Source organism: Zalophus californianus, chromosome 6 (genome assembly GCF_009762305.2).
Source record: "Zalophus californianus isolate mZalCal1 chromosome 6, mZalCal1.pri.v2, whole genome shotgun sequence".
In the NCBI taxonomy this organism is placed as follows: domain Eukaryota; kingdom Metazoa; phylum Chordata; class Mammalia; order Carnivora; family Otariidae; genus Zalophus; species Zalophus californianus.
This window is the reverse complement of record NC_045600.1, coordinates 13617453-13632687: the sequence shown is the minus strand read 5'-3', so window position 1 is coordinate 13632687 and position 15235 is coordinate 13617453. Positions and strand designations below refer to the sequence as shown.

At 46.9% G+C, this 15235-nt stretch overlaps 1 protein-coding gene across 1 annotated transcript in view; it reads left to right on the top strand.

The window, feature by feature from the left end:
- The first annotated feature begins 3574 nt into the window (after window positions 1–3574).
- Window positions 3575–15235, top strand: part of KCNK13 (potassium two pore domain channel subfamily K member 13) — a 97461-nt gene continuing 85800 nt past the window's right edge. Inside the window, exon 1 of the mRNA XM_027571260.2 lies at window positions 3575–4060. Coding sequence (XP_027427061.1) covers window positions 3721–4060 — 340 coding nt within the window. The 5' untranslated portion in view covers window positions 3575–3720. The remainder of the gene's footprint in view (window positions 4061–15235) is intronic.

The following is a 15235-nucleotide window of genomic DNA, read 5'->3' as shown; positions in this document are numbered from 1 at the left end:
TGACTTATTATAAAGCTACAAGTAATCTAAGTACTGTGGAATTAGCATAAACCTGAACAAGATTCAGGTTCCTGAAATAAATTCACTCTTGTTTTTTTAGCAGATGGCACTGGAATAACTGGATATCCACATAGATTGAATGATCTTACCTCACGCCATACAGAAACAAACTTAAAATGGATCATAACCCAAATACAAAAGCTAAAACTATAAAATTTAGAGAAAAAGAAAAACAAACCTAAACAACTTTGGGGGAAGTAAATGATTTCTTAATATAAAAAGAGAACCAAACATAAAAGAAATGACTGACAAATTGGACTTTACCAAAATTAAAAACATGCCATCAGAAAAACTCATTAAGAAAATAAATAGGCAAGTCAGAGACTGATAGAAAATATTTGCAAGATAGGTATCCGAGAAAGGACTGATCTCCTAGATACATAAAAAGAATCCCTACACCTCAATAATAAAAAAAAGAGAAATCAATTTTTAAACAGATATTCGATAACTTATATTTCAAGAGATAATTTCAACATTAATATTCAACAAATTTACAAAGGCAGATATACAAATGGCCATAGCACATTAAGAAAGTAGGGAAATGCAAATTAAACCACAGATAGCACTGCACACCCACCAGTATGTTCAAAATCAGACCAGGTGTCTGGGTGGCTCAGTTGGTTAAGCGTCTGCCTTCAGCTCAGGTCATGATCTCAGGGACAGAGCCCCGAGTCGGGCTCCCTGCTCAGTGGAAAGCCCTCTCCCTCTGCTCCTCGCCCCTGCTCCTTCTTTCTCTCAAATAAATCTTTTAAAAATTAAAAATAAAATCACAATGACTAATACTGCCAAATGTTTACAATGTTATGGAACTCTTGTCCATTGTTGGTTGGTACAGCTACTCTGGAAAAATGTTATGCAGTTTCATATAAAACTACATACTCCTCTCCTAGGTATTTACCTGAGATATGAAAACAGATCCACAAAAATTTGTACAATATTCCTAACAGTTTTATGATAGCCAAAAAATTCTAACAGCCCTGGTTTCTATCAATAGAATAAATATTCAAAAATTAAAAATTAGCAATAAAGGGGCACCTGGGTGGCTCAGTTGGTTAAGGGACTGCCTTCAGCTCAGATCATGATCCTGGAGTCCCAGAATCGAGTCCAGCATCGGGCTCCTTGCTCCGCAGGGAGTCTGCTTCTCCCTCTGACCCTCTCCCCTCTCATGCTCTCTCTCAAATAAATAAAATCTTTTTTAAAAATCAGCAATAAAAAGGAATAAATGACCAAGACATAGATCATGGATAGATCTCAAAAAAATGCTTTATACAAAATATAGAGTGGTAGAATTCCATTTACATGAAGATCAAGAACAAACAAAACCAAGTTATATGAAGGCAAAACCAGTCAGTGGTAAGGAAAAAAAATCGGAACAGTGATTTCCTCTGGAGGAATGTGGGTGGGGATTTGCTGACAAAGATACGAGGAACATTGATCTGCTGGTGAAATTTGGTTGATAGGTAGGGGTTTAATTTGCACAGGTGTATGCATTTGTCAGAACTCATCTAATGGCACACTTAAGATTTGTGCATTTCACTGTTTTACCCCAAAAGAAAAAGAATCTGTAAATATTGGACACTCATTAATGATATGTAGGGGAAAGTATTGGGGACCTACTTTGTAATGCACCCAAATAAGATGAGGGATGGAAAGAGGAATGGATAAATATGTAATAAAGTATAGTATAATGTTCATTGTACAATCTAGGTGGTGAGTATATAAAATTCTTTCAACTTTGTTTGAAATTTTTCGTAATAAAATGGGGGAGGGGAGTAATTGCTGGACTTACCTTCGTTGTATACACATGTCTTCATATGCACTACTACCTAAAACTCTTGCCCCCAGTAAATTAGATAAAACAGGGGCATTCAGTAGATAACAGAGCTGAGGGGATGGCAGATGTATTGGAATCCAGAGCTCTGTGTTTCTTTATGCTCTGCTCCTGACGAGTATAAGTGGGTGGTGGGTGGGCTCTGAGCCTGGGACTACTCTCTCGGAAGGCGGGGAACTTCTACTTAGTTTGAAGATGCCCACGCGTCCATTCCTCTATGTATCCGTATTCACTCCCACATGCCAGGGGCTGGTGATTCCGGAGGGGCAGTGTGTGGCTGGGTACACAGGTGGGGGCGACATGTGTCTGGAGGAGACGGAGCGCCCTCTTCTGGCCCAGGAGGGGCCCACTCAAGCCCGCTAAGTATCCAACCTGCCTCTGCAGCACCCACTTCCCCGGGATCTGAGCCCCCGGGTGGGCCCGCCGAGAGACTGCATCTGCAGGCGAAGAGCGCTGGGAGCGGGGCTGCGCGGCCGGCAGGCTGGGAACCGGGTGGAGTCGCTGCCGCTGGCAGCCTCTTGGCTCCACCTGTTGCAGCTTCGGAGCGCTCGAGCCAGGCAGGGCAGAGCCCTGGGAGCTCTGCTCCCAGCGCCGTTCTGCAGAACGGGGCCGCGGCGAGGAGGGGACCTGGGGACAGTCCTGACAGAGCGGCGCGGAAGGGGCTGTCCCTGGGAGGTGAGAGTCGAGCTCAGAGGCTGCGCCAGCGCCCCCCTGAAAGGCGAGGTCTTGGGGAGGGAGCCCCTGGCCATTTGCTGGGGAGCCTGGCCGCAGTTCTGCAGGGGGTGGGGGGAAAGCACTCTGCGCTGTGTCCTGGCAGCGCAAAATCTCTGGAGCACACTGAGGCGGCCAAGCCCGGAGGGAGGAGATGGAACTCTCCAGCCCCCGGTTCTCGGCCACCTCTCCGGGAGCTGGGGCTGGCTAGGGAAGCGCGCGTCGGAAGACGCCCCCGCGCTGGACCCAGAGGCCACCGGTTCTCTGGTCCCGGCAAGGCGAGGGAGCCTGCCTGGGGGAGATGCCCCTAACTCCCTTCGTCCCCTCATTCCAACCGCCCTTTCTGGTCTCCTCCTCCAGCCGGTCTGTCCGCCGGATGCGGCGCAGCGCAGGGGCCGGGCGCGAGGTAGGAACCCGTGGACCCCGCTCCGCGCAGTCCCTCGGGGTGCGCCCCCCCGGGACCTGCTCCAGCCTCTACACCCCGGCAACCGGGTGGGTAACCCCCGAGGCCTGAGGCTCCGCGCGACGCCGCGACTGGCACGGGGCACCACCAATCCATCTGAGGAGGCCCCACCAGCGCCAGTACACCGACACCCCGCGTCCTAGCCGTCGGCGGCTTGAGAAGCGATGGTCAAAGAGACTGAGCCCGCCGGGGTCCTCTAACCCGCCAGCTTCCGAGGCCGAAAGACCTTTGCTTCGGGGGAAATTCAAGTCAGCCCCAGTCTGCGCTGAGGACGCGCCACGCCCCCTCCCCAATCTGAGCAGAGCAGGGAGGGCACCGGGGTGGAAACAGTGCCCGCGCCCTCGTGCCAAGAAGCAGCGGACTCTGCTCCCGGGTACTCGGACCTTGAGCATTTAGGAGAACTCAAGGCGGGGGTGGGGACGGCGGCGACAAAGCGGATTTGAAACCAGGAGTCGAGGCGGACGTGGGGAGCTGCGCCGCGGGAGCGGTCGAGGCAGCGGCCTGGGGAGCCGCGCGGCCTGGGCGAGCGCCCATGGGCCAGCCGGCCGTCGGGCGTCCGGGGGCGGGTTGAGCGGCGACCCCCCGGGGGGACCTGGGCGAGAGTCGGCCGGTAGCCCCGGCCCTCCGGCGCGGGGGTGCCCCCGGACACCCGGCCATGGCCGGCCGGGGTTGCGGCTGCAGCTGCGGCCCGGGCTACCTGAACGAGGACAACGCGCGCTTCCTGCTGCTCGCCGCGCTCATCGTGCTCTACCTGGTGGGCGGCGCCGCGGTCTTTTCGGCGCTGGAGCTGGCGCACGAGCGTCAGGCCAAGCAGCGCTGGGAGGAGCGCCTGGCCAACTTCAGCCGCCGCCACAACCTGAGCCGCGACGAGCTGCGCGGCTTCCTTCGCCACTACGAGGAGGCCACCGAGGCCGGCATCCGCGTGGACAGCGCCCGGCCGCGCTGGGACTTCACCGGCGCCTTCTATTTCGTGGGCACCGTCGTGTCCACCATAGGTAAGTAGGCGTCGCTGGCGGGCGAAGGGGCGGCCGCTTCTCAGTCTTGCGTTCCTCCACCTCCGCGCTCAGCCGGGCCGCACAGAGGTGAGCTATTGCCTCGTCTACAGGTGGTACTGCCTCCCGGCTTTTCTTAAACGCGGCCCGCGGAGCAGCTGCCCGGGCAGCCCCTGGGAGCTCGTTCTACAAGCCGTCTCGGCCTCGCCCCGGCCCTCCTGAGTCAGGGCCGGCTCGTTAACACGGCGCTCAGGGGAGTTGAATGAGCCTTCGAGTGCTCTGGAGGATTTTCAATCTAGGTAAGGAGACAGAGCTTGAGTTCCTGAAACTTTGGGGGAGAAAGCTTACAAATCAGAACAGGGACCTACGAAGATTTATTGACCTAACGCCATGCGTGAGGCAATGGTTAGAGGGGGAGGCACGGATTTTAAGACTGTCCATGACTTCAAACTTACAGAGAGAAAAATCAGATTGAATACCAAATTGGAAGTAAGGAGGCAAAAGTGCTAATGAGGATGGAAATAGTTTCCTACCAGGAAGAAAGGGGAGTGACCTTTGTGTTGAACCAGGTAGTGTTAGATATGGTTTGGGGACTAAAGTGTTTTGTGCTCTAGAGGAGAATTTCATTTGAGGGTGCCCCGTGAGCTACCTGGTCTAGATGGAGTAGTAGAGGAAAGGCCAGGAAGGTCTCCGGGCTCAGGGCATGAAGGGCAACCTTTACTGCCAAACTAAGGAGCTAGAACTTATCTAGAGACAATTGGGAGCCAATGAGTTTTTGAGCAAGGGTGTGACAGCACAGTTATGGTCGGTTATACCTTTATTTGTAGCAGAAGGAAAACATTGGGAGTCTTTGTACTACACCCCTAAAGACCGTTCCTCTTTGAAGCATAATCAAGTGAGAAGGGGGTTGGGGATGAGGCTGTAGAAAATCTGAGGGAGGGAGAGAGCTGAAGCGGACGGGGGTTTTGAAAGACGACCCAGAAAGAGAGTAGCTGCCAGATGCCAGGGCCCAGGAACTGCACCAGGGCCCTCAGGGTGCAACGGGTGCTCTTAGCCCCGGCCCCTGTGCTTGGGAGGAGAGCTTGTCAGTGAGGCAGGGTGACAAGGCAAACTTGCTTGAAGCTCCCACGCATGGCTGTCTTAGGTTGACATTCTGCCAGGAGAATGATTAGTCCAGAAAGATTTCCCAAGGTTAGTCTAGAAGCCCAGGGCTTCAGCTGGTGAGTAGGAGGCATGGCAGGGAGGACTGGCATGGTTGGGGACAACACGGCCTCTCACCACCCCCACCCCATTCCATACCCGGCCCCTGCCCATCAGCGGGCCGTTATGACACCACAGTTACCAGGGCTGCAAGAAAAGCTCTCTCAGGATTTCTTAGGATGATTAGAACGCGAGGCCCTGAGGGGGTTGGAGAGGGAGTAATGCCCATCACAGTTCTCTCTCCCAGCCCACAATCTCTGCTGGGCTGTCTTAGCAGAATTCCCTAAATCCCCCGCTGTGTCAACTCCTTTGTCTCTGAAGACGGTTCCAGAATTTCTGTGTAGGGAGGACTTGGGGTGGACAGCCTGATTGAGAAGTGTTGCTGTGGAGCTGACCTCGACTCTGTGTCTCCATCGCGAATAGTGTTTTTATTCAGATTGATGATTCATTTGAGGTGGTCTTGGTGGGAGATTTGGGGAGCTAAATCCACTCTCCCACCACAAGCCACACCTTGGTCCTCCCCGGGGACATGGAGGTAGGAAGGAGGAGCTTGTGTGTGTTGACTGGTGAACGTTGGTGCCTTAGGAACGGAGAATGTCTCAGATGGGCAGGCAGGTAGGAACAGGGGCTTTTGAGGTGCACAAGTAATAATGTGGCCTGTTGGAAAGGAAGGAATCCTGGACTAAGAGTCTGGAATTGGAGCTATTGGTCCTGTCTCCGTAGCTTGGGCAAGTTTCTTAACCATGCTGAGCCCCATCCTTCTCACCTGAGATGTCCACAAAGCGGCCACCTTGGCCTTGGCACGTGTTTGCTGTTCAGTAAATATTCTGTCTCCTGCCCACTCCCTCCCCCTAAGCCTGCTCCTCTTGCAGGGTTCTCGAGGGCTGATGAGCTCATGGAAGTGAATGTTCTTTACAAAGTACAAAGCACGGGCTTATTTTTACTTTCTTAATTCTAACATTTCCTTTTAAATTGTTTCATTAATTGCTGTTGTAATTACGGCACTCACTCCCCTTTATTAGGGTACATATTAGGCACATACTGTGATTATTATGTGACTATGCAGTGGAGCTAATTACCGCATTACATTTACACTTAATTTCCATCAACTCCATGAGGTAGGTATGATTATCCTCATTTTATAGACAAGGCAGCTAAGGCTTCATGTTCTTAGCAAAATAATGTATAAAGAAGAAAAAAAGTTAAGCCATCTGCAGTGACACCACCCCCAATTTAATCACTGTTAACATTCTGGTGCATTTCTTTCTATTCTTTTTTTTTTCTATGCATACACATAAGTACATACATATTTTTTAAAATTGGGATCATATTCAATAAGCCTTTCATCTTGTATTTCAGGTGTAACAATTACATGATGTTTTTCATCTAAAATAGTTCCACTGTGCTTTATTCTGCAAAGACTTTGAAGTTCCAGACAACAAGAAAGCATATGGTAAAACAATGAAAAACATGTAAATAAAACTCGAGAACCAGGAAAAAGAAGAACAGAAATATGGAAAGCAAATGGATCGAGGAAGTTGCTAGAGATGAGCTTTGTCTTAGTTTAGGTTCCCTCAGAAGCAGACACAGCCAAGAATTTGAATTGATTGGCAGGTGCAAGGGATACGGCAAGGGAAGGAGGAAATGATACAGAAAGGGAAATCAGTCACCATAGGGTCTGCTATTCAGCAGGAACTCTAGTGGGCAACTGGTACTTACTCCCAAGTGGAAGCTTGAATCAGTGCAAAAAGCTCATGACCCAGAATTATCCTAGGTAAGGGGGCTGGGGTACTTATACACCCACACCTGTCAGGAGTTGGTTCAAAGCTGCTTGGAGAGCAGGGGAAGCACAAGGCTAATTCCCAGGTACAGATTTCCCCGCCATCCGAAAGTAGAGTGTTTCTGTGGAACCTTTTGTAAACTGAAATGGCATGAAAGGATGAAGCAAGTGCCATTTCCTAAAAGTGAAAATCCTCAGATTTCTTTCGGTTAGCAGTTACACGTTACTAACCTAGGTCTTTCATAAAAGCAAAGTGGCATAAAGCAAACTCGAAGATAATGCGGGAAACCTGTACTTCTGGCCTGATTTTTTTTTTTCATGGACAGCCCAAGGGCAGTCCTCTGACAAAGATGTAGGCACTGGCCATCTGAAGTCAGGCCAGTGTGCCCAGAAATGGTAAAGGGGATCCCAAAGGGTGTAGGTGGGGCATCAACAAGGACTATTCAAGTTTGAAATTTGGTTGCAAGCCCCACGGCCGAGTCAGGACCCATACTGGAATCCTTATTATCAGTAGGAAGCATCAACTTTATCCCAGGACCTAATCCTCAAAAGAGTTTCCCCTTGGGATTTTGTATAGGAAGGATTGCATAGGATAGTGGGTGAGGTTCACAAACAACATTTTCCTGAAAATGCAATTGAGGATTTCATGCACCTGTTGTCTGAGATCTTTGATTTAAAAGTCAGAGCAGAGGGGCGCCTGGGTGGCTCAGTTGGTTAAGCGACTGCCTTCGGCTCAGGTCATGATCCTGGAGTCCCGGGATCGAGTCCCGCATCGGGCTCCCTGCTCGGCAGGGAGTCTGCTTCTCCCTCTGACCCTCTTCCCTCTCGTGCTCTCTATCTCTCATTCTCTCTCTCGAATAAATAAATAAAATCTTAAAAAAAAATAAACGTTTAAAAAAAAAAGAGCAGAGGGGCGCCTGGGTGGCTCAGTTGTTTGAGTGTCTGCCTTCGGCTTGGGTCATGATCCTGGAGTCCTGGGATCGGGTCCCTCTGCAGGGGAGCCTGCTTCTGCCTCTGCCTGCCGCTCCCCCTGCTTTCTCTCTCTCTGTCAAATAAAGGAATAAAATCTTTTTTAAAAAAAAGTCAGAGCAGAACTAAATTCTACCCCAAAACTGATAATACACTATATGTGAACTAACTTGAATTTAAATAAAATTTTAAAGAATAAGAAGAGCAGAATGAAAAACAGTTTGGCAGTTTCTCAAAAGGCTAAACAGAGAACTAACGTATGACCCAGCAATTCCACTCCTAGAGCACATATTCAAAAGAATTGAAAGCAGATGCTCAGATATTGTGCACCCATGTTTGTTGCAGTGTTATTATAATAGCTAAAAAGTGGAAACAGCCCAAGCGTTCGTCAACAGATGGATGGATAAAGACAAAGTGGTAGGTACGTACAATGGAGTACTATTGAGCCACAAAAAGAACGGAATTTTGATGTATGCTACAACATGGATGGACCCTGAAAGCATTATACTTAATGAAATAAGCCAGACACAGAAGGACAAATATTATATAATTCCACTTATATGAGGTACGTAGAATAGACAAATTCTAGAGGAATGGAAGGTAGAACAGAAGTCACCAGAGGCTTGCTGGGGAAGGAGAAGGGTTTTATGGGTATGGCACTTTTGTTGGGGATAATAAAAAAAGGTTTGGGTGTGGATAGGGGTGATGGTTAAACAACAGAGTGAATGTATTTAATGGCACTGAATTATACACTTAGGAATGGTTACAGTGGTAAATATTATGTCTCTTTTGCCACAATTTAAGAGGAGCAGAATATGAAAACACAAGTCAGGGATGCTGATTCTGAAAGAGGCTGGTGATCAGATTGAAACAAGAATAAACCTGAAGTACTCAGAGAAGTAGATTGATAGTATATCCTGTAAATATTCTTCTATAAATATCTTTTCTCTCAAATAGGCTTTTGTTAGGAGTTTGTTTCTGTATCGGCCTGTGTATTCATAACTCAGCTTCTCTCCAAAAAGGACTTGAGGTCATTTGCATATGATATGGTCAAGGTAGCCTTGGGCTTTAGGTTACCCCCAAATCTCTATAGCTTAACACATCAGGGGCTTACTTCGTACTCACCCCAAGCTCACTGTGGTGTGTGTGGTGACTCCTCGGGGCGGTTGTCTCCTTTGTTGGCCCAGTGTTCAGGCTGCTTCATCAGCTCATGCTTCCAGGACTGCCCAGGCAGGGGAGGGAAGGGCTGAAGTGTGGAGTACCAGCAATCAGTGGCCATCACTTGGAAGTAACCCAGGTCACATCCACACACATTCCATTGGCCCAACCAAGTCATAAGGCCACACCCAACTTCAAGGACTTGGGGAACCATACTGCTCCCCCGAGTCCAGAAGTGGATAAGACTCGATATTGGTGAACAGCTCAGATGCCCTACTACACATCATATGTACGGTGCACTGGAAATGGATAGTAATGGATTTAAGACATTGGGGAGATAAGAAACCATGAATAGGATAGTTCAGCTAAAGCCACATGTTTTTTGCTATTTTTTTAATTTTAATTATTTTTTTTAAGTAGGCTCCATGCCCTGTGATCAAGACCTGAGCTGAGATCAAGAGTCAGGCGCTTAACTGACTGGGCCAGCCAGGCGTCCCTAGCCACATATTGTTCATACACAGAGGTTTGTGTCAAAAGGACCTGCATAATTGCCAAAAGTGAGCCCCAGATTTGGCTCTGAGTTTCCAGTTGTCAAAATAAAGAGGCAAGGACAACCATTAAATGGCCCCTCTTATCCAGGCTGCCTGTTTGGAAAACACCCAGCTTCTTCAGACTGGAATAAAATTTTTTCTACAGATTGTTATGAATGAGAGTACTTAAGACGATGAGTAATCTCCTCCCCAGCATCTGCGCCATCAATATGAAAGAGAACTGTGTGCTCCTGCCTAGCATCTCATCCTTCAGCGCAAGGTGCAGTTCAACAAAAGCCCCTCTGGAAGCTGGGCAGACATACAGCTCCCAGTGCTGTGGTCCACTAAGAACGTTTAAAATTCTCTGCTGTCAGTTCCCACGCTTCAATGTCTACAAGAATTCAGCTAAGGGGAGTATGGTGCTTGTTAAAATGTAGGGATTTGGGCCCGCCTTTCAGAGATCCTGATGCAGTAAATCTGCATTTTGAGAAACTTCCCCAGATGGCTCTAATGTAGGCAGTATAGGGAGCGCACTGAGGCATGTCTGATGGGAGTGGGTATAGGGCTGAAGACCGTGGAGATCCTTGCTATTCAAAGAGTGGCTGATGAAGCCGTGGTATCAGCATCACCTCGGACCTTGTTAGAAATGCAGAATCTCAGGCCAACCCCAGACCAACTGAGTTAGAATCTGTTCTTTAACAAAACACCCAGGTGAGTCATAGGCACATGAAAGGTGTTTTGTGATGTTGCTTCCTGGGGCAAGGCCCCCTGTGCTCTAGAACATAGACAAACTGGTGGCCAGGCTGGAATGGAGAGGAGGGGAAATGTGCTCATCTCTTGTCTTGGTGAACCTCCTCTCCAGCTGGTCGTTAAGTACACGAGGAACAAGTTGATTTAGCCAAGAGCAGCCCCGCCAGATGCAGGGATGCACTGGGATTGGGCTAAGAAGGGGACCGTGGCTTCTGCCAATCTGAGAGGCTCGGACAGAGAGGTGCCAAGCCCCTCCTCCGTGGCGGAACACTCAAGGTGGATTTCCAGATTTGCAGCAACAGTTGTGTTCATTTTAATTAAACAGAAGTAATTATGCTCCACCCCCTTTTTGGCCCTGGGTGTGGCTTGTGATTAGCTCTTATGCAGCAGTATTCTACAAGGCTCGAAGGCTCGTGGGGCTCAGGAGCTGGGCTGACAAGTACATGATTTGGCCTGGTCAGCGTGCAAATCTATGTAGTGCTGAACTGAATATTGCTTTTGGAATCTGTTTTTTCCTACATGGGAACAAAGTTGAGGAAAGAGCTTAAGAAATCGAATTATATCAGGTTCAAACAGAATATTGGGAGTCACCATTCTACAGTATAAAGCTATAAACTAACATCATGAACAGGCATTTAGAAAGAAAAATATCTCATGAGTACATTAATGATCATCACATGTTAGTGGTTCTCATACATGTGTCAGTATTTAAATCACACATTGACTAGGCACTTTATGTCTTACAAAGCATTTGTGCACAAATCTTATGAGGTAGGCAGAGAAGTTATTGATCCATTTTGCAGATAAGGAGACTGAGGACAGAAAGCAGAGTTACCTTACTCAGGACTGTACTCAGGACTTACTCTGCTATAAAGTGGCAAAGTCAAGATTAGAACCAAGTTTTGTTTTGTTTACTGTCTGATGATAAAAGAAATACATATTCATTTGAGAAGGCTGGAAATATATGGGAAAGTATAAGAAAGTAGAAAACACCAACAATTCCACCATCCGACAAGAATCACTGTTAATGTTTTGGTGTATAATATGATATTGTACTTCAAGTGCTATTTCATTGAATCTAAGATGCTTTGTTATTTTGTGTACCATTAAGAAAGAAAAGAATGCTACCAATTAAATTTTGACATGCTAACCATTGTGAGATCACCTCAATTTCCAAGATATTAAAATGTTGGGGAAAGGTACATCTTGAAGTCACAGAAATAGATCATATTTTGTATCTGATTGTTTTCCATATAACCACTATGACATGAGCATATGTTGTAATTAGGTAAAAATGAATCTCATAATTAGAATTTATTTGATTAATACTAAAGTTGATTGATTTTAAATACTTATTAAATACACTTATAGTTTGGGGCACCTGTGTGGCTTAGTCGGTTAAGAGTCTGCCTTCGGCTCAGGTCATGATCTCAGGGTCCTGGGATCGACAAACCCCGCATCAGGCTCCCTGCTCACTGGGGAGTCTGCTTCTCCCTCTCCCTCTGACCCTCCTCCCTCTTGTGCTCTCTCTTTCTCTCAAATAATAAAATCTTAAAAAAAACACCCCACACACTTACAGTTCATCTTCCCTGCATCAGCTAGCTGATCCTTCCCCCATTTTGCTATCGGGAGCAAGGGGGTGTTGTGTTAATCATAGTATATGTGTGCTTTAGATTCTAAGGATTTTGGCCCTTTATCATGGTTGGGCCATGCTTTCCATGCATTTTTGTTTTCCATTCAGCACTGATTAGATTTAGGAACGTTTTTAATTTCTGTGCAGTTTTGTATTCCAGTCTTTTCCTTGCAATGTCTTTCCATTGTTTGTGCTTAAAAAGTAACTTTCCATCCAGATCTTATAAGAACGCTAGTTTCTGTTCAGTATTTTTCCAAGTGCTCCACACACCCCCCCCCCCGTCATAGCAGTTTTTAAAACCCTTCACCATATTGTCTCATGTGAACAATGACAGTGTGCTGTGAGGTGATATTTAAGGAGCGATGCTCCATGGTCATGGGGGGAAGAGACGGCCCAGAGTGACTGGTCGGCATTTGCATTCCCCCAGGTCAGGCGAGAGGGCCATCTCTCTTGGAATCTATCTTCTAAAATTTCATGAGGAAGCTCACACTGTCCATCCTGTGAACCCTGGGCTTGTTCAATCATTTGTTTCCTTCTTGGAAAATTTCAGTATCTTGAAATTAGAGTTCCGTTGCAGGACGCCCCTCTACTCTCTGCTGTCCAGCACACCAGCTAGCCCACATACATACTCATCTCAACTTGTTTCTTTAAATTTTTCTCTTAGGAAACATGGTGCTTTCCCCTTCTTTTATCCTAAATGCCATCCTCTTCTCTCCCCCCATCCCTTTCTCCACAAAGGAGAGAGAGATTTGGCATGAATGTAACCCAAATCATTCTTGCGCCCCTTGGGGTGCTAGGGGTGACGTTCCATTCAAGGAAGTAACGAAAAAGTCAATTTAATTTTTGCTTGCGTGTTTCTAAAGAATCTGAGAGTCTTCCGTTTATAACACAAAGGGATGTTCTTTCTCTTCTCCTCTCCTAGTCTCCTATATCTTAAAGGAGTTCTGGAGCCTCTTATCTCAGATCCTCTCAGCCCGTCTGCCCCTCTGCGTACTCCCCCCCCCCCCCCAATCTCTGTCTGTTCTCTGTCATCACAAGTGACTTCACCTCTCTAACTTGTTTTAGCTTTTTCTCATGCAGCCTGTTACCTGCTCTCTCCCCAGTGAAAGACAGCCCTGGGGACTGGCCCAGCAAGCAGCAATGCTGTCCCATAGGATGGAGAGAAGAGCAGGGCAAGATATGATCAGCACACATTAGTGGCTTTACACAGGGGACACTCCCAGCCTGTACAGGAGGACATTACCATGTTCAGACCCAGAAGCCCACCCCACTGAGGAAAGAGGGGCAATGCACCTCGTTGGGAGGTGTCTCCAAAACTAAGCGGCTCTCCCTCTACCCTCCAGCCTTTTGCCTCCTTCAGTTCAGTTTGTCTGAATTGCTAGATATCATATCACTTTTCTGAAATGTTGCACCATTCGCATTCCCACTGCATCTTCCTTTGGCCAGAGAGCCATCTTTAGAAGCCTAAGCACTCAGATTCTGTTGGTCCCATTCTCCGATCCACCCCTGGCATCTCTTCTCTCCGTCACCTCTCCTTACAGGGAAACACTATCAGGGTCATTGAACCTGGGGGTCAGGCCATGAATGACATGAGTGTAACTTGGGGTGGGGGACATTGGGGACAATGGGGCTTGTGTCCCACAGGCATTCAGATTGTAACTGTACAACAGCATCCGCCTGGCCAGGCAGGTCTGATGACGGCTTAACTCAAGAGTTTGAGCCTCCCAGGTAAAATTCGGACAAACTCTTTACCCTTCTTGATCAGTAGCAACATCTTGATTTTTACAGTTCATTTGCATACCTATTTGTGGAAGATACTTGATCAGCACCGGGGGTGAACTGCTTATTACCTGTTTCATTATGCACCCACTAATTTCTTAAAGGACTCCCATGGGGCACTTATATTTTCTTAACTCCTCTGATCCACATGTCTACACTTAGGTGTTATAATCTATCAGTACATACTATTCAGCTTGTTTCTCTCCTTTTACATTATTTTTTATACACTTTCTTAGGAATTTCATGTGTTCCTATTAATGTAGCATAGTTTATTTAATTATCCTCAAACTGTTGGATTTGGAGTTACAGATTTTTTTTTTTACTCTTGTGTACAATAAAATTTATGAAGTGTATTGAGTGCTTACCATGGGTTAAACACAGCACACATCTTTATATATGTTTATTTCTTATAAGAGCCCCATGAGGGTGATTACTATTAATATTCCCATGTGCTAGACTAGGATCCTGGGGCCCAGAGAGCTTTCATGCAGTGTCTTAAGTTACCCAGCTGGAAGAAACCTGGAGGCTCCCTTCAAAGCTTATGCTTTGAACCACTACTGCTTTGCCATTTCTTCCTTTGGGGTCCTTGTTGTGAGAAGAATGGCCAGCTGGAGAGCCTGTGACCTCTTTTTTCAGTTGCAGTGGTTCTTAGGTGACTTGGGATCCTATAAGAAGACAGAAACGGTCTGGCTAGCAGAATCTCAGAGGATGTTTGTGATATTGTAGTACCTGTGGTTGCATGGGTAAAAGGTTTGGGTAATGTTCTGCCTGCCTCCCAGGAGTCCATGCAAATGGAGACTTATACCTCCTGTTGCAGTATCTCACAGTTCTTGCAAACTTGCAACCTTCCTCCCATCACCTTGACAACTGATGTGCCTAGAATGTGCCGGCGCCCAGGACTTTCATCTCTAATACCGACATATTTGATCCAGAAGTCACTTCCTGACCCCCTGTGAGCTCTTGGCCTATTCACACCAAGATTCTGTGTGTCTTGGGTCTTCCCTTGTGTTAAACATCTGAGGAAGATCACAAGGCATTAACCTTACAGATGAGCCAAAGCAGTGGTTTTCAAACTGTGCTCCAAGTAGCCCATAGGGTTCTTGGTGGTATCTTAAAGAGCTATCCTGAGGTCCTGAGTTTTTATCTCTGTTATATGTATTTATCTATATATTGCCCAAAATATTTATCTTGTTCTGCTGTCTTTTTATTGACTATTACATTTTTTTGGCATGTACAAGAGATTTTTATATAGCCAAATACATTCATTTTTACTGGCAATTTTTTCTATGGTTTTTCATCAAGCCAGGTCCTCTCTGTGGTTGAGATAAATATTCTCATCCATTCTTTGTTTAGCTCTAACTCATCTCAAATGTTATTCA